At 38.6% G+C, this 20,132-nt stretch overlaps 1 protein-coding gene across 11 annotated transcripts in view; it reads right to left on the reverse strand.

Annotated features, from left to right (window-relative positions):
• Nucleotides 1-20,132, reverse strand: part of GANC (glucosidase alpha, neutral C) — a 130,112-nt gene that overhangs the window by 62,021 nt on the left and 47,959 nt on the right. For 10 of the 11 annotated variants that reach the window (XR_004274976.1, XR_004274975.1, XR_004274974.1 and 7 more), the window contains 5 exons: nt 15,326-15,561; nt 11,408-11,534; nt 10,269-10,348; nt 8,268-8,411; nt 7,057-7,153 (listed from right to left, as the gene is read on the reverse strand). Coding sequence is in view for 7 of the 11 variants with exons in the window: in XM_032297843.1 (XP_032153734.1) it covers nt 7,057-7,153; nt 8,268-8,411; nt 10,269-10,348; nt 11,408-11,534; nt 15,326-15,561 (684 nt within the window). In the remaining 4 variants the exon portion in view is untranslated. The remainder of the gene's footprint in view (nt 1-7,056; nt 7,154-8,267; nt 8,412-10,268; nt 10,349-11,407; nt 11,535-15,325; nt 15,562-20,132) is intronic. The other variant, XM_032297840.1, reaches the window with a different exon arrangement.

Raw genomic sequence — 20,132 nt, forward strand, 5'->3', positions numbered from 1 at the left:
ATACTTTTAATAAAAAAGAAAAAAGATCAAAGATCAGATCGCAGGCAAGATATCTCGTTTTTTTTTATGGCCAGATAAAAGTATTCCATGGTGTATATATACCACATTTTCTTTATCCAGTTTACCACTGATAGGCATTTAACTTGATTCCATATCTTTGCTATTGTGAATAGTGCTACAGTGAACAAACACATGCATGTGTCTTTATGACAGAACAATTTATACTCCTTTGGGTATATATCTAGTAATGGGATAGCTGGGTCAAATGGTAGTTCTGTTTTTAGTTCTTTGGGGAATCACCACACTGCTTTCCAAATGGTTGAACTAATTTACACTTCTACCAGCAGTGTATAAGCATTCTCCTTTCTCTGCAACCTTGCCAGCATCTGTTGTCTTTTGACTTTTTAATAATAGCCATTCTGACTGGTGTCAGAGAGTATTTCATTGTGGTTCTGATATGCTTTTCTCTATTGATCAGTGATATTGAGCTTTTTTTCATATGGTTGCTGGCCACATGTATGCCTTCTTTTGAAAAGTATCTTTTCATGTTCTTTGCCCACTTTTTAATGGGGCTATTTGTTTTTTTCTCATAAATTTGCTTAAGTTCCTTATAGATGCTGGATATTAGACCTTGGGCAGATGCATAGTTTGTAAATATTTTCTCCCATTCTGTAGGTTGTCTGTTTACTCTATTGATAGTTTCTTTTGCTGTGCAGAAGCTCTTTAATTAAATCCCATTTGTCAATTTTTGCTTTTGTTACAATTGTTTTTGGTGTCCTAGTCATGAAATCTTTGCCTAGTCTCACATCCAGAATGGGATTGCCTAGGTTGTCTTTCGGGGTTTTTGTAAAGTTTTGAGTTTTACATTTAAGTCTTTAATCCATCTTGAGTTAATTTTGTATCCCGCATACAAAGTGAGTCCAGTTTTAATCTTCTGCATATGGCTTGCCAGTTGTCCCAGCACCATTTATTGAATAGGGAGTCCTTTCCCCATTGCTTGTTTTTGTCAGCTGTGTCAAAGATCACATGGTTGTAGGTGTGCAACCTTATTTCTGGGCTCTCTATTCTGTTCCATTGGTCTACATGCCTGTTTTTGTGCCAGTACCATACTGTTTTAATTACTGCAGCCTCCTGCTTTGTTCTTTTTGCTTAGGATTGCCTTGGCTATTCAGGCTTTGTTTTTGTTTTTGGTTCTATATGAATTTTAAAATAGTTTTGTTCTAGTTCTGTGAAGAATGTCATTGGTAGTTTGACAGGAATAGCACTGAATCTATAAATCGCTTTGGGCAGCGTGGCCATTTTAACAAATATTGATTTTTCCTATCCATGAGCATGGAATGTTTTTCCATTTGTTTGTGTCATTTCTAATTTCTTTGAGAAGTGTTTTGTAGTTCTCATTTTAGAGATCTTTCTGTATTTCTGTATAGCTGTATTCTGGTTAGCTGTATTCTGAGGTATTTTATTCTTTTTGTGGCAATTGTGAATGGGTCTATGTTCCTGATTTGGCTCTAGGCTTGACTGTTGTTGGTGTATAGAAATGTTAATGATTTTTATGCATTGATTTTGTATCCTGAGACTTTGCTGAAGTTATTAGCTTAAGGAGCTTTTGGGCTGAGACTATGGTGTTTTCCAGATACAGAGTCATGTCATCTACAAATAGGAATAGTTTGATTTCCTCTCTTCCTATCTGGATGCCCTTTATTTCTTTCTTTTGCCTTGATTGCTCTGGCCAGGACTTCCAACACCATGTTGAATAGGAATGGTAAGAGAGGACATGCTTGTATTGTGCCGGTTTTCAAGGGGAATGCTTCCAGTTATTGCCCATTCAGTATGATGTGGGCTGTGAGTTTGTCAAATATGGCTCTAATTATTTTGAGGTATGTTCCTTCAATACCTACTTTGTTGAGAGTTTTTAACATGAAGGGATGAGATGAATTTTATTGACAGCTTTTTCTGCATCTATTGAGATGATCATGTGGTTTTTGTCTTTAGTTCTGTTTAGGTGATGGATCACATTTATTGACTTGGGTATGTTAAACCAACCTTGCATTCCAGGGATAAAGCCTTCTTGATTATGGTGGATAAGCTTTTTGATGTGCTGCTGAATTCAGTCTGCCAGTATTTTGTTGAGGATTTTTGCATCAATATTCATCCAGGATATTGGCTTGAAATTTTCTCTTTTTTTGTGTCACTGTCAGGTTTTGGCATCAGGATGATACTGGCATCATAGAGTGAGTTAGGAGAAGTCCCTCCTCCTCAGTTTTTTGAAATAGTGCCTGTAGAAATGCTATCAACTATCCTTTGTACATCTGATAGAATCTGGCTGTGAATCTGTCTGGGGTCTTTTTAACTGGTAGGCTATTTACTACTGATTCAATTTTGGAGCTTGTTATCTGTCTTGTCAGGGATTCAATTTCTTCTTGGTTCAGTCTTAGGAGGATGTATATATCCAGGAATTTATCCATTTCTCTTGGATTATCTCCTTCGTAATTTCTAATTGTGTTTATTTGCATCTCCTCTCTTTTCTTCTTTATTATCTAGCTAGAAGTTTATCTGTTTTGTTAATTTTCTTTTTCAGAAAACCAACTCTTAAAGTAGGTTGTTTTTAAAGTAGGTTGTCTCTCTTATTATTATTGAGTTGTAAAAGTTCTTTATATATTCTACACACAAGTATTTTTAACAGATATGTATGTATATTTCAAATATTTTTTCCTCAGTCTGTGACTTGCCATTTCATTTTCTTACCAATGTCTTTGAAAGGGCAGACATTTTTAAATTCTGATGACGTCTAACTTGTCATTTTTTTTCTTTAATGACTCCTGCTTTTTGTGTTCTATCTAAAAAAAATCTTTGTATATTTCAAAGCCATAAAGATTTTCTCCTGGCCAGGTACAGTGGCTCACACCTGTAATCCAAGCACTTTGGAGGCCCAGGCAGGTGGATCACCTGAGGTTGGGAGTTCAAGACCAGCCTGACCAATGTGGTGAAAACCTGTATTAAAAATATAAAAGTTAGCCAGGCATGGTGGTGGGCACCTGTAATCCAGCTACTCAGGAGGCTGAGGCAAAAGAATTGCTTCAACCTGGGAGGTGGAGGCTGCAGTGAGCCAAGATGGCGCCACTGAATTCCAGCCTGGATAACAGAGCAAGATTCCAACTCAAGAAGAAAAAAAAAGATTTTATTCTATGTTTTTTTCCAGACATTTAATTGCTTATATTTTTAGCTTTTAAAATGAGTTAATTTTTGAGTTTAATTTTGAATATGGTATGAGGTAGGGGTGTAGTTTCATTTTTTCCCTACACAGATATCCAGTTGTTTCACAACTATTTACTGAAAAAAAAATTATAATTTCTCCATTAAATTGCCTTGAAAACTTTGTTGCAAAGCAGTTAATCACATATGTGTTAGATACACTGGATTTTCTACTCTATTCCATTGATCTGTATACCTACTTCCTCCCACCTCCACTACCTCCTGCTCCCCAAAGAAAACCCTGTAAAATTTGAGAGAAGAGTTACAGTCCATATAGGGGAGACATAAAAACAGTAGCAATAACAATAATTAACATTTATTGAACCCATACTGAACCAGGTGTTATGCTGAATAGTTTGCTGGTATTATCCTACTTAATCACAACAATCCTATCAGATAAACACTATTATAAACTCCATTTTACAGATGAGGGAAGTATAGCAAGAAGTGGATATATAATCTACCCAGAGTTACACAGTTATTAAGTGGTAGAGTCAGGATTTGAGCCCAGGCACTCTGACGAAGACAGTGTTCTTATTCTTGTTTACTGTATAGTTGCTGAGGGTTTGTGACGAGAGATTATATCTCACCAAAGACAGCCATAAAAGGGAAAATCTTATTTTACTAAATATATACCACTCCTGGCCAGGTGCAGTGGCTCATGCCTGTAATCCTAGCACTTTGGGAGGCTGAGGGGGGTGGATCATGAGTTCAGGAGATCAAGACCATCCTGGCCAACATGGTGAAACTCCGTCTCTACTAAAAATACAAAAAAATTAGCTGGGTATGGTGGGGCATGCCTGTAGTCCCAGCTACTCAGGAGGCTGAGGCAGGAGAATTGCTTGAACCCAGGAGGCAGAGATTGCAGTAAGCCGAGATCGCTCCACTGCACTACAGCCTGGATAACAGTGTGAGACTCCGTCTCAAAAAAATATATATATATGTATATATACACATACACATATACTACTCCTGAAGCATTTTTGTCTATCTTCTACCAAAATAATTTTGGTAGCTATTTTTGCTTTAATCTTTCATAGAAATTTTAGGATGCCCTATGACCAAAGAAAAAAAATTCTTTTTTTTTTTTTTTTTTTTGAGACATTCTTTCACTCTATGGCCCAGGCTGGAGTGCAGTGGTATAATCTTGGCTCACTGAAATTTCCGTCTCCCAGGTTCAAGCAATTCTCCTGCATCAGCCTCCTGAGTAGCTGAAACTACAGGAACATGCCACTATGCCTGGCTTATTTTTGTATTTTTAGCAGAGATGAGGTTTTACCATGTTGCCCAGGCTGGTCTTGAACTCCTAATCTTGAGTAAACTGCCCACCTGCCTCGGCTTCCCAAAGTGCTGGGATTATAGGCATGAACCACTGCTCCCGGCCACCAAAAAAAACAAAACAAAAACGAAAACAAAAACATATCTATATCTATATATCTATATATATTCTTTCTTTCTTTCTTTTTTTTTTTTTGATACGAAGTTTCACTCTTTTTGCCCAGGCTGAAGTGCAATGGCACAATCTTGGCTCACTGCAACCTCTGACTCACGGGTTCAAGTGATTTCCAGCCTCAGTCTCCCTAGTAGCTGGGTTACAGGTGCGCGCTACCATGCCCGGGTTTTTTTTTTTTTTTTTTTTTTTTGGTATTTTTAGTAGAAATGGGTTTCACCATGTTGATCAGGCTGTTCTTGAACTCCTGATCTTAGGTGATCCACCTGCCTCGGCCTTCCAAACTGCTGAGATTACAGGTGTGAGCCACCAAGCCTGTTTCAAAAAAAATACTTTCGAGGGATTGCTCTTTTAAAAAACTACTCTAATTTTTCTTTGCCTTCAAGTGAGAAGTATACATATCTACATAATAATTTTGAAACCCTTATGAAGACATTCTCATCAAGAAACAAAGCTCACATTAACATGCAGAATTTTCATGTCTCATACTGTGGTTTGGTCAGAAGCTCTCTATGGCTATTGGTCATAGCATATGAGTTAACAAAGTAGTGTTTCCTATAATGTTTTACTACACAGTGAAGCAAAGCTGATAGTTTCACACGGAGTACTACACGTTAAGCAGTGGACCAACATAAGAGATCAACAATAACCTAATATTCAAATATTCTGTTATTTTTTTTAAATGTTGATGGTAAATGTTTTAATTAAAAATACTTTTTTGTGATTAAAAACGATACTTGTAGACATTTTGTAAAATAAAGATAAGTAAAAGAATAAAATGAAAATCACTCATAATCACCAAGGTATTGTATTTTCTTATATTTAACTGTCTGCCTATCTATCTACCTACTTACTGATTTAAATTACTATCTTACATTTATTTTTTATACAACTGAGATAATAAGAAATAAGACTTGATGTCCGACAGATCAGTAAGATGACTACAGTTAGCCTTAATTGATTGTGCAATTCAGAAAACCTAAGAGAATTAATTTAAATGTTCCTACCATAAAGAAAATATACATATTTAAGGTGACAGATATCCCAATTACTCTGATTATATGAATATATCAAATTATCACATATACCCTAAAAATATGTGCCTCTAATACATATCAATAAAAAATATAGAATAATACTATAAACAGGCATTCCTTTTTTATTTATCATGACATCACATACATTTTCTCATGCAATTAAAACTACTATTTAAAATAGCCTAATGAAAAGAAAAAAGAAAAAAATTTTAAAAACATAAACAGCCTCACGATAATCTATCATATTACTATACCATACTTTTGTAACTATACCCTTACTGTTATATATTTAGATTTTCTTTCTTACTTTTGTTTCAAGGACTACTGCTGTGTTGAATATCTCTGTACATGAATCTTTGCCTGAGATTGTAATGTTCTGGCCTTTTCCAGAATTCCACAGGGCCTGGTTTTCAGGGTTGGAATGGGAGGCTTAATAATGTCCACAGTATGTTAAGGGCTCTCAGTTGTTTATGCAAGGCCAGGGGACTTAAAATAGCCTTCCTGCCACAGGGTGATGAAGTTGAACCAGGTCCGCGTTAGCTGGTAAAGTGCATCCAGTTATAGATGACCCTGACCACACACAACAGCCAGGTCTATTTTAAGCCATATTGCTAAGTGGAACAGGTGGTTAATAGAATATGCTAGAGGTGTTATCTCCTTGGATTTGATAAATCAAAGAGATAGGATCAAAGATGACTATCCCAGTAAACTGAATACTTTGAAGTCACTCTCCCAACAACTAAGTGGCCATTTCTTTAGTGGGAAACAAGTATCAAATGACTAAAATTTGTTTATTCTGTCTTATAGGACAAAATGCATACTTCAAGGCACACCATGGTCTACAATCAAATGCCCGGCCAATGGCTATTGAAAAGGAAGGCATCAGCTGAGTGTGGTGGCTCACACCTGTAATCCCAACACTTTGGGAGGCTGAGGCAGGCAGACTGCTTGACTGCAAGAGTTTGAGACCAGCCTGGGCAACATGGTGAAACCCTGTCTCTACCAAAAAATACATATACATATACATATATAAATTAGCTGGGCATGGTGTTGTGTACCTGTAATCCCAGCTACTCATGAGGCACAGGTGGGAGGAGTGCTTGAGCCCAGGTGGTTGATGCTGCAGTGAGCCATGACTGCACCACTGCACTCCAGCCTGGGCAACAAAGTGAGACTGTCTCAGACAAACAAATGAAAAAAAAAAAAAAAAAAAAGAATGAAAATGAAGGCATCAACACAGAAACATTACATTCTATAAAAGGTAAAAAAACCCAAGTTGCTAACATGTTTTTAAGTCTAATATGAGCCATTCCTTACCATACTTTTGTGATCCAGCAAAGAAAGAACGTGTAAGAACAAAGGGTCTCTCCTTCCCTTTAGATCGTTGTATCAGTCCTTCTGCAGTAGCCATTTGCTGTAACACCAAACAAGACAAATTTCAAAGAGATGATTGGATTTGTACAGACATCCCCAATAAGCTATCTAAAATACAAAAAGCAAACAGCAGGCAGGAGTGTGAAATGGAAAATATTAAAATAAATCCATAAAATAGTTTTTGTAGCATAATGAGACTACTCCAAATTCTCCTATTAAAAGAATGGAAAATTTTCTTTGGTTAACAATAGCAATGAAACAATAATAAACAATCAGCTAGCATTTCTTTAGTGCTCACTATTGCTAGGCACTTAATACAGTTTTCTCATATAGTCTACATAACAACCTCTGAGACAGATGGTTTTCACTGGTAGGAAAAACTGAGATTCAGAGAGGTTAAATGACTGGTCCTGAACTAAATAAGAAAGTTCACTAACTAAAGCAGTCTATAGTTATTGCAACAGGCTGTTAAAGATACAAACACATTACTATCTGAAAACTGTGCTTATATTTAGCCAGCAGCTCCCATTGGAAAATACCAATAGGCAAGAGGGCCACAGGAATATGGTCACAATTTGAAAATAACGAAGAACCATGCATATATATGACAGAAAGTGTCTGCCAAGTCTTTGGGATGCAGTTGGTAAGTGAAAGGTAATTTTATCAACTTTATTGAGAATACTAAGTACTTAAGGAAGGCTTTACATTTTTAAAGTATACGTATTGAAATTATATGTCTGTGCTCTAAATCTTGCTCCTCCAGTGTGACTATAAGACTTGCTGTATTTAGATATTTGTGAAATTTTAAAACACTTGTTTTAATTACGTTCATTCACATATTTATACACTGCTTGCATCAATAAAAGTTTGAGCCAGTGAGTGCCACTTATTAATGGCTACTATCAAGGCAGTGGTTTTTATGTTATAAATTTCATAATATTTAAAAGTTCATCCAGTTCATCATGAAAAGAAAAAAAAGCAAAGGGAGAAATAATAAAAAGTCTTGTATTGGCTACTACCTAAGACTCATTGCAGTCGTCAGAAAAGACATACAAAGAGAAATGAACAGTAGAGCACAGCTATGATTTTACAAAGCAAATGACTTTAAGCCAAAAGGCAGGTCACATGAGCCCAGTTCTTTCTGGATGTCTTACGTGATAAAAACCGTAGATGTTGTGGAGTTCTCTGTGCTCCCAATTGCCATGATGAATGGCATTCTTCTGCATGGTTTGTTCTGGCCCTCTAAAGACAGAGGGCTCATTCATGTCATTCCAAAGGAAGAGGATGTCCGTAGATCCCTAGGAAGTAAACCTTGGTCATAATGACACTCCTACATTGATGATATCTATATAATAGCTGTCACCATTCCACTTTCCTACCTCATTTTAAAAATTATGTTTATTATCTATGCTCTGTCCTCTGCTTCACTGCTAGAGTATAAGTTCCACAAGGCATGACATTTTGTCTGTTTTGTTCATTAATAAATCCCAAACATCTAGGATAGAAAAGCACCTGGTCCATAGAAAGATCTCAACAAATATTTGCTGATGAATAAAAAATGCTGCCCTATGTTGTCTGTGAAATATATATTGCCTGGCAAGTTCATTCCAAGACCTCCCAGCAGGACCCCTATGGGAAAGGTTTCTCATACTTAGGCTCTTTCTCATGCATCATATGCCACGACTCTTAACTAAGGGCAACTATAGCTGAACATGACAAGATTCTATTTTCTCTCTAATACTTTGAAAGACTTGACAGCCAATATACCTGCTTGTTAACATGATCTATAGTTTGTATTCTACACAGAATTGTTCAATTTAAGAGTGGGAAGGGACAGTTGAGTCATCTAGTTAACACGGCATTGCAGAATCCCTGGTCTTTTCTAGAATCCCTGATCTTTCGGCATTTGACTGAATAGCTAAAAAGACAGGGAGTCCCTCAGGCAGTTCATTCCACTATTTTCCAGAAGTCCTGCTCCTTGTAACACTCCCCTCACAGAGCCTACCTATCTTGCCTTCTGGGACTCCATGGAATACATCTGTCACCTTGCCCACATGAAAGTCTTTCAAATGCCTGGAGGGGGCTTACTTGTCTTCTTTTGACTCTTTCTTCTCAATTTCTAAAATGTACACTTCTATGAACAAGGGTGTATTATTTCCAAATATTTAACTACCTTATCTTTCCGTTAGTATCATCTAACGCAGGGATTGGGAAACATTTTTGGTAAAGGTCCAGATACTAAATATTTTCAACTTTGCAGGCCATGAGGTCTTTTTCCATTATTCAGCTCTGCCATAGTAATACAAAAGCAGCCACAAATAACAGGGAAATGAACAGCCATGGCCAGATTTGGCCCAAGGCCCTGTGCTAAGTTGCTTACTAGTGCCCTAATACTTGATGCCCAGAAACTAAAGTTTAGTGTTTAAAAGCTGGGCTTGGGAGACAAACAGATCTGATTTCAAATTTTGGTTCCATCATTAACTAGATGCGTGATCTTGGCAAGTTTTTAAACTTTTCTGTCTCAATTTCTTAATCTATGAGGTTAGATTTTTAGTTATAGTTCCAATTTCAGAGGGTTATTATAAAGACAAATGGTTTGATGCACATAAAGTCCTCAGCACAGTGCTTGTAACGTAGCAAGTATTCAACTTGCATTAGATATCATCATCATCATCACTGCCATCATCAATATTACCATAATTGGTTGAAAACAGTTCTCCAGATATGGCCTCTCCAGTTTTCCCTGTGATTCTTATCAGCTTGTTTAAAAATTGTACTTCACTTTTAATGACAAATATGTTGTAAGATATTTTCACATGTATCATCGTATTTAAATAACAGTTATGGAATACAATTTTATATAAAAATTTATATAGCAATTTGAAAATATAATAAACCTCTGCTATAAAGTACTTTGATATATCATACAGTCTATTATAATAGAGGTCAAATCACAGCTTTTGTGCATTTGGTAATGCATATGGCACCCCTCCCAGCACCCCAAGAGTCTGCAATATGGTGGCCATACTTTCCTTTTAATACAAGCATTATATATCAAAGCTACTGAATGAAATTGAATGGTTCTATTCAATCACTTTTTCTGCTTCTTTCACTCTTTCAAGTAACTAGAAAAGAGCAAAGGAATAAAAACCAACCTGATACACAGGGAAAGCAAAAAGACTTGAATACCACCCTCTGACCTTGGGATTGGTGAAATCCAGGTAAGAGGAGAGACCTGTGGAGGCAGAACAATAGGCAGCCCGTTAGGAACAGTGGCCCTCACAGTAAGATGCGTTATAAAGTAGATATCAGATGTGAGAGCTAGGAAATAGGCACCTTACATAAACATAAAAGATGGTGACAGAGGAGTGGTCTGTTGAGAGGTGCATAAAGGCAATGCTGGGCTCCAGTGACAATCACCAGACTTTTCAACACCAGAGGCCCAGGGAAATGTACAAGCATCATGATGGAGCCTGTCCCTCACTGATGGCCTAAGATAGCCCAAGTAAGGATGGCAAATATTCTGCAGTAATCTCTTGATTCTTTTCTTTTTTTTTTAAAGATGGGGTTTCACCATGACAGCCAGGCTGGTCTTGAACTCCTTACCTCAGGTGATCCACCCGCCTCGGCCTCCCAAAGTGCTAGGATTACAGGCATGAGCCACCACGCCCGGCCGATCTCTTGATTCTTAAAGAGAACAGAGAAGTGTGTTCAAGTGGTGTAAGGGAAAAAAAGAAAGGCACAGAGTTTCTCTACAGTACATGGATTTATAATAGAGTGCTATGATATGTGGTGATTTTCGTTTTGTCCTTGGGGACTTTCTACCAAGGCTTTAAATTAATAATTTTTAATAACTTTTGAAATAAAGAATCCATAGTCACCGGGGTGGCTGAGGTCACTCATGTAAGGCTGAGAAGTCAAAACTATGAGTTAAAAGGGTGAAGAGCAATCACAGGGAGAGAGCTTGCAGGATCCCCTTTTTTTCTTTCTCCTTCCTCCTCCTCTTTTCTCATTCCCCAAATTTTTATCTCTATTTGGTTACAAAAAAAGCATGTCACTGAGGTTTGGTTATTTTTCATTCACTCATTCAATTATTGATAAATACATAAAATTGCAGTACCAGGTGTTATGAAAGATGCAAAAGAAGGCAATACTATCTCTTCCTTAAATTAGATGCTTAAAATATAGCTAGAGGAGTAAGAGACATCTACAAGGGAGCAGGTAGATGATCATGTACCCTTCTTAATCGGTATTGAACAAGCAGAAATAATAAGTGTATAAAGTGATTTCATACCAGGCCAGCACACCCCTTCAAAGTCTTCCCCTTCCTGATTCCTCACAAAGAAGCCCTGATCTTTGGCCTTCACATATACTGAGTAGTCAGGATCAATCTTGATGTGGGGATCACTGATGACCACAAGCTGTCAGGACATAAAGATTTAGAGGTCTCATAAGTTTTATGTAAGACAAGTATTCAATTATATGTTTTCACCACAGTTTGGGGGTTCAATTTTTACAAATAACTACAACTAGTATTGAAATATTTCAGACACAAAAATAAAAACAAAAAAGAGAAATATTTCAGATACCAGTAAAACCCTATAACCCTTCATGTGCTTATGAGATGTTCAATTAATATCAAAACCAAGCCAATGTTGGTCAGGTGCAGGAGCTCACACCTGTAGTCCCAGCACATTGGGAGGCCAAGGTAGGATGATTGCTTAAGGCCAGGAGTTTGAGACCAGCCTGGGCAACATAGTGGAACCTCACCTCTATAAAAAAAAATTTAAAAATTAGCTGGGTGTGGTGGTATCCACCTGTGGATCCAGCTACTCAGGAGGCTAAGGTGGGAGGATTGTTTGAGCCAGGGAGGTCACTGCTGTGGTGAGCCGTGATCATGTCACTGCAGTCTAACCTGGGTGACAGAGCAAGACCCCATCTCTAAAAAAGAAAAAAACAAAAACAAAAACAAAACAGGCCAATGCTCTTTAAAAATTATTGCTGCCTAACCAATACATGTTCTTTAAATAGCACACTGATTAAGTCTCTATCGATCCATGATGCTGGGTACTGGATATTATACATAGAGAACTAAGTTGGCAGGGTACCTGCTCCCTGGACATTTAGATGCTTAGATAACAGTGATATAAATAAACATTAACGAAACCAAGAGAATAACACATTAAAATCAAACAAAGTCCCCAAGCCCAGTGGTGGAGGCATATTAGGAAGGAGATTTGAGAAAAGCTATAAGCCACAGCATTGTAACTCTAGCATCTCTCCCGGCCTTTCTAAAGTCATACATACATAAATATTCATACTTCCACCAGTCTAGGCCCTCAAAAACACTTTATTTGGCTACAGCACCATCTAATCGCCCTTCCTCATCTCTATTCTGATCTGTCCTCAATGCTAAAGTTTAATTCTTCATTGCTCAAAAATTTTCTTAAATTTTTATTTGTTTGAGACAGTCTCACTCTGTCGCCCAGGCTGGAGTGTAGTGGTGCGATCTCAGATCACTGCAACCTCTGCCTCCCGGGTTCAAGTGTTTCTCCTGCCTCAGCCTCCTGCGTAGCAGGGATCATAGGTGCCCACCACCATGCCCAGCTAATTTTTTTTTGTATTTTTAGTGGAGACGGGGTTTCACCACGTTGGCCAGGCTGAGTTTGAACACCTGACCTCAGGTGATCCCCCCGCCCTGGCCTCCCAAAGTGCTGGGATTACAGGCATGAGCCACCATGCCCAGCCTAAAATTTTAAACTGTGGTGAAATACACATGACAAAAAATTTACCATCTTAACCATTTTTAAGTGTGGAGTTTAGTACTGTTAAGTATGTACATTCACAATATTGTACTCAATCTCCAGTACTCTCTCATGTTGCAAAACTAAAACTAAACCTCTATACCCATTAAATAATGATGTCTCATTCCCTCCTCCTAGCCCCAGCAAACACTATTCTATAATACTTTCTGTCTTTATGAGTCTAACTACTCTAATTACTTTAAATTAGTGGAATCATACAGTGTTTGTCTTTTTGCAACAGGCTTATTTCACTTAGAATATATCATCAAGGTTCATCCATGCTGTAGTATCTATTAGAATTTCCTTCCCTTTAAAGCCTGAATAACATTCTGTTGAATGTATACACCATATTTTGTTTACATATTAATTTTTTAACAGAGTTGCAACCCAAGCAACTTGGGTTGCTTTGACCTTTTGGCTACTGTGACTAATGCTGCTATAAACATGGGTGTATAAATATCTGTTTGGGTTCCTGCTTCCAATTCCTTTGGGTATATTAAGTGGAACTGCTGGATCATATAGTAATTCCATTTAAAAATTTTTGAGGAACTGTCATATTGTTTTCCATAACAGCTACACCATTTTGCCTTCCTATCAACAGTACACAAGGATTGCAATTTCTCTACATCCTTGCCAACACCTGTGTGTGTTTTTTTTTTTTAAATAGCCATCATCTTAATGATGTAAAATGGTATTTCATTGTGGTCTCCATTTGCATTTTCCTAATGATTACTGGCATTGAGCATCTTTTCTTGTGCTCGTTGGCTATTTGTATATCTTATTTGGAGAGACATCTATTCAAGTTCTTTGCCCATTCTGTTTTTTTTGTTGCTAAGTTGTGGGAGTTTATCATGTATTCTGGATTATTAACCCCTAATTCAAAAACTTGTAATGTCTTCAAATGTATACAAAGCAGATTACAAAAGGGTTCCAGCCTTTCTGGTCAGATCCTCCACTACTAGAACCCGCATATGCCTTACTCACCTGTCAAACTTGCCTGTATAGTGCTTTCCAAACACCCCTAATGCTCCTTCCTCTGGCTGCACTGCCCTCCTCTCTCTCCCAGCTTACCCATTAGTTAGGGATATTCTTTAGGGCTCATCTAAAATGCATTTCTAGGCCAGGCATGGAGGCTCACGCCTGTAACTCCAGCACTTTGGAGGGCTGAGTTGGATGGATCGCTTGAGGTCAGGAGTTCATCCCTAATTTGAAAATCCAACAGGATGAAACCCTATCTCTACTAAAAATATAAAAATTAGCTGGGTATGGTGATGCATGCCTGTAATTCTAGCTACTCAGGAGGCTGAAGCAGGAGAACTGTATGAACCCATGAGGCAGAGGATGCAGTGAGCCGAGATTGCACTACAGCACTCCAGCCTGGGCGAAAGAGTGAGACTCCACCTTGGAAAAAACAAATAAATAAATAAAATAAAATGCACCTCTGGAACCAAGCCCTGCTTAAGTCTTGAGGATATGATCTTCTCTTTCTTGGCCTGTCCCATACCCTGACCTTTCTTTGGCTCTCATGTTACTTCCCTGTATTGTGGTTGGATACTTGTCTTTTCCTCAGTCACTGTAAGACCACATCTTTTCATTATTGCTATTACCACCACTAACACTCCCGGAACTGGAAAGCAGCATTATGCATGTTCCAGTGGCTTCTCTGCCTCCCCATTTTCTATTTCTGTTCTTTTCTTGGCCAGATTGACAGGTGGAGTCCATCAGGGAAGTATGCAGGAAAAATAGTGTAATAAAGAATTTGATACCATATTTGATATTTGACTGTTAAGGGTTTTCAAGCCCTGCCACTCCCCACTTACCTTTCTGGCCATATCTGGACAAGCTGACAAAGAAAGCTCTAGCGCTCCCTCTTTTGGTGCCAGCCAGGGGTTCAAACTATCTAAGCCTCAGCCTGTGTGCAAGAGCCCTTGCCCTGTCCCCACCCGCTAACCACCATAAAAACTGAGCTGATCTCCTTTCCCAGTTCTCTCAATCAATTTTCAAACCAGCTTGGGAGCCAGCCCTGTTCTCCCCAGAAAGCCTCATTATATGAATAATAAACTTTTTAATATACTCTTGGTGCATGTGTGGTGTCAAGACACGGAAACCAAATTTTGAGTGAGGGGGATCATACTAATACCAGGCGGCCACAACAAACGGAACTGAAAATGCTAGACCGCTTCCTCATTATAGGGACCTAGATAACTAAGCCAGGAATGGATGGAGTCACCGCCTTTTCACCATTCATTTTCTCTCTTAACACAGTGACAGTTACATTTGAATCTACTATTTTCATAGCCATTTTAAAAAAAATCAGATGTTTCTCCACCATTGATATGCCAAGGCAAGTTTAAAACATTTCTCAAAGCTCTGTAATTAAAAGGTTCAGAAATGTTGGCTTATTTTACCTTACGCTTTTTGCTCCTGAGCAGCTCTTGCATCTTCTTGGGGTTTGGGAATCTTTTTTGGTCCCAGGTGAAGTACCTCTTGCCCTCAGTGTGCTCTATGTCCAGCCACATGGCATCATAAGGAATGTCATGCTCATCAAACCCTGCATCCACTGCTTTTACATCCTGCTCATCTTCATAATTCCAGCGGCACTGGTGGTAACCCAAAGAGAAAAGAGGGGGCATGGCTTGTGTGCCTAAAAAAAGAAGATGACAATTGAGTCAACTGCCACCACAATGATCATTATTCATTTGATAAATATTTCCTGAATGTCTACAGAGTATTCAGTACTGAGTTCATGCTTAGAATATCAAGGAGAAGGCCGGGCGCGGTGGCTCAAGCCTGTAATCCCAGTACTTTGGGAGGCCGAGGCGGGTGGATCACGAGGTCAAGAGATCGAGACCATCCTGGTCAACACGGTGAAACCCCGTCTCTACTAAAAATACAAAAAATTAGCTGGGCATGGTGGTGCGTGTCTGTAATCCCAGCTACTCAGGAGGCTGAGGCAGGAGAATTGCCTGAACCCGGGAGGCGGAGGTTGCGGTGAGCCGAGATTGCGCCATTGCACTCCAGCCTGGGTAACATGAGTGAAACTCTGTCTCAAAAAAAAAAAAAAAAAAAAAAAAAAAAAAGAATATCAAGGAGAAGAAAGCATAGTCCTTGCCTTGAAGGAAGTGACAACCTGGCTAATGAGGCAGGAGTGTAAATAAACTGTCTTGTCCTGAGGTATAACTTCCAGGTTAACTTGTCAGTCTAGTGCTACCAGAACACAGAGAGGTTAATAAATTCTGCCTGCGGTGAAGTATGGGAACTTGAAAGGCTTCAAAGAGGAGAAAACACCTGGTTTGGAACTTGTAGACTAAGTAGGAATATACTAGACAGGGAGAATAGATAGAGCATTCTGGACACAAGGAATAGAAAAAACACAGGCAGAGAAGTACATGACAGGCTTAGAGAAAAACAAATATTCCAGGGTATCACAGTGTGAGAGAGACCAGTAGAAGATGACAATGTATAGGGTTAGATTGTCAAGGGCCCTGTAAATTGACGTTAGGAATTCTGAATCTTATCTTACGAGAAGTCATCAAAAGTTTGGCAAGATTTAATCTTAGTAGACCTATATTTTAGAAAAATTAAGTCAGGGTGCAGCATTAGGACTCAGCTGAAGGGAAAGAGACTGAACTTGGGAAAAAGTTTCAGTAAATTATTATCAAAATGTTTACTGATAACATGAAGGACTTCTGGTTAACCACTTGCATGTGTCTCCTTCCCCTCCTAAATTCACACTAAAATCTGGGTAAAGAAAAGAAAAAAATGAAGAAAGCCATAAAAACAAAGATAATGAGAATGGAATAATCTCACCAAAAATTTGGCAAGTGGTAGGCAGGGGAGGGGTGGTAACTGTTGAGCAAAGTCAGGAAAGCTCTCTCCAGAGTGCTATTGAGGAAGATACTGATGAAGAGCTCACCCCACTCCCAAACACTAGCAGACATGCCCACCCTCAAAACTAGAGTGGAAGACTCCCCCAGGCACACAGAGCCACCATGAAATATGAATGGAGGCCAGGTGTGGTGGCTGTAATCCCAGCAATTTGGGAGGCCAGGGCGGGTGGATCACTTGAAGTCAGGAGTTTGAGACCAGCCTGGCCAACATGGTGAAACCCTGTCTCTACTAAAAATACAAAATTTATGCAGGTGTGGTGGTGGGCAACTGTAATCCCAGCTATTTGGGAAGCTAAGGCAGAAGAATCGCTTGAACCCAGAAGGCAGAGGTTGCAGTGAGCTGAGATAGCACCACTGCACTCCAGCCTGGGCAAAAGAGTGAGACTCCAGCTCAAAGCCCACATTTGAGCAAAGTCTCCAAACTCAGAGACAGCAACCCAAATAAAGAAACAGAATAAAAGGATCTCTGAGAAAACAGGGGCAATACAAGGAACCAAAGTAAATATCAAAACATTATTACCAGTTATCTCTAGGGAGATGAAAAAAGATATTGTACTTAATACTAGGATAGCATAAAACAAGTGTAGGTTTAGTATCCCTAATTTGAAAAGCCAAAATCTGAAATGCTCTAAAATCTGAAACTTTTTTTTTTTTAAGATGGAGTCTCACTCTGTCACCCAGGCTGGAGTGCAGTGTCACAATCTTGGCTCACTGCAAACTCCGCCTATAGGTTCAAGTAATTTTCCTGCCTTGGCCTCCTGAGTAGCTGGGACTACAGGCATATGCCACTAGGCCCAGCTAATTTTTGTATTTTCAGTAGAGATGGGGTTTCACCACGTTGGCCAGGCTGGTCTCGAACTCATGACCTTAGGTGATTTGTCTACCTCCCAAAATGCTGAGACTACAGGTGTGAGCCACCACACCTGGCCTCTAAAATCTGGAACTTTTTGACACTCAAAAGGAAATCCTGATTGAAGCATTTTGGGTTTTGGATTTTCAGATTAGATACACTCAGCCAGTAAGTTTCATGAAAATATTCAAACATCAAAATAACCCAAAATCTGACACACTCTAGAGTCTCAGGCATGGAATACTCAACCTGTATATAATTTATGAAACAATACGTGCTATTTAATGCAGTGTGCTATTTTGAATTCCTCAGCAAGTTTTATAAGTGGGGTAAAAATACTTAGAAGATCTCAGTGCTTTGGAAGGCTGAAGCAGGAGGATGATTTGAGACTAGGAGTTCAAGACTAACCTGGGTAACATGGCAAGACCGCATCTCAACAAAATATTTAAAATAAACAGATAAAGAGAATTAGCTGGGCATGTGGCACATGACCACAGTCCCAGCTACTCAGGAGGCTGAAGCAGGAGGATCGTTTGAGCTCAGGAGTTACAGGCTGCACTGAGCCATGATCACGCCAGGCTGGGCAACAGAGTGAGACCCTGTCTCTTAAAAACAAAAAACAAAAAACTTAGAGGGTCATCGGACTTGAAATTATACACAGCATTATTGATCATGAGTCTGTCTGAGTGAAACAGGTTAAATAAATAATGTTACCAGCAAATTTGTTACTTGAAAAAAATAGGATGTACACATTTCATGATAATAAATGTTTTGCCACTGCTTTGCATAAAATGAAAACAAAAACCAAGGAACCATCAGAGGATAGAAAAGAGCTCTAAGAAAGCAGAAACATGATAGCCATAGATGAAAGGCCTAGAAAATACAATTGAGAATATTGCTCAAAAAGCAGACAAAAAAGGAAAAGAAGATTATAAAATCCGTAGAGCAGAAAGAGGAAAAGGAAGGAAAAAATTAATCTAAGGAATAATTCAAGACAGTTTCTCAGAACTGAAGGACACAATTTCTCAAAACTGAAGGACACAATTGAAGGGGTCCATATCTAATACCCAGAACAATAATTATTTTAAAAGACCTACAGCCAGGTGTGGAGGCTCACATCTGTAATCCTAGCACTTTGGGAGGCTGAGGTGGGAAGATCCCTTGAGCCCAGGATTTCAAGACCAGCCTGAGTAACCTAGTGATACCCTGCCTATACAAACAATGAAAAAATTAGCTGGGCATGGTGGCACATGCCTGTAAGTCCCATCAACTCAGGATTCTGAGGTCTGATGATCGCTTGAACCCAGGAATTCGAGGCTGTAGTAAACCATGATCACACTGATACACTCCAATCTAGGCACAGAGGGAAACCCTGATTCAAACAAACAAACAAAAGATCTCCATCAAGAGGTTTTATTATAAAATTTCAGAATATTGGAAATATGGAATGTTAGCAACAGAGAAGGTATTTCAGAGAGAAAAGACAGATTATATACAGAGGAACAAAGAAATAGAATTAAGAATGGTTTTGGAGCAAGAAAGTAGAAGACAATAACATAAATTCTGAGAGAAAGAATATTCAGTCTTGCCAGGCAAATTATCAATCAAGGTAAAGGTAGGAAAAAAGATGGTTTCACACTTGCAAGGAGGCAAAAAGAGTACCTCCAATGCAAACTTTCTTAGGAAACTACCAGAAGATGCTACAAATAAACAAATACAACAAGGGAATAAACCAGAAAAGAGAAAAACAGGGACCCGAGAAAGGAGGGATACAACACCAGAAAACAACAAAGGTAAGTTCTGAGATGAAAGCTGTGTAAGGAACCTAGAGAGCAATGGCGCAGATGGGAAGAGGAGGATGAAGAGCTCTGGCAGTGAAGAAAGTCTCCAGGGAAAGAAGTAGACTGGATAAAGTATCATCCTTGAGTATGTGAAAAATGTAAACACTTAATATTGATTTAACCCAAAGCTGTGATATAACTAGATTGGGTGAAAGACACAGGAGAGTATGGTGTATGATTGAGCTAAACCCTCAGCAGGAATCAATAAATAATCTTTAATGTCTTTGAACATGGCGGGAGATCCAGTATTTTTGAAGTGCTTTAGGATAAACCAGGATTCTCCCTAATAATAATGTTGAATGTAGCTGCAGGTGGGCTTTGATAGTACTTATTCCTGCATGGGTGTCCATATCCAAACTGTCATTCCTCCTGTCACAACTGGAATTGAACACCCTTGAACATGGGCTACACTGAGCTTGCTTTTCGCAACAGAACGCAGCAGAAATGATGCTGCATTACTTTTGTTTTTAACAGCTTTATTGAAATACCATGCAATTCACCCATCTAAAACACACAATTCAATGTGTGTTTTTATGGCATATTACATTATTAATTTTTTAAAACTGTGGCAAAATATGTAAAACAAAATTTGCCATTTTAACCATTTCCAAGTCCAATCCAGTGATACTAATTA

This window comes from Sapajus apella, unplaced genomic scaffold (genome assembly GCF_009761245.1).
Source record: "Sapajus apella isolate SASKATOON/1434 unplaced genomic scaffold, GSC_monkey_1.0 scaffold37, whole genome shotgun sequence".
Classification (NCBI taxonomy): Eukaryota; Metazoa; Chordata; class Mammalia; order Primates; family Cebidae; genus Sapajus; species Sapajus apella.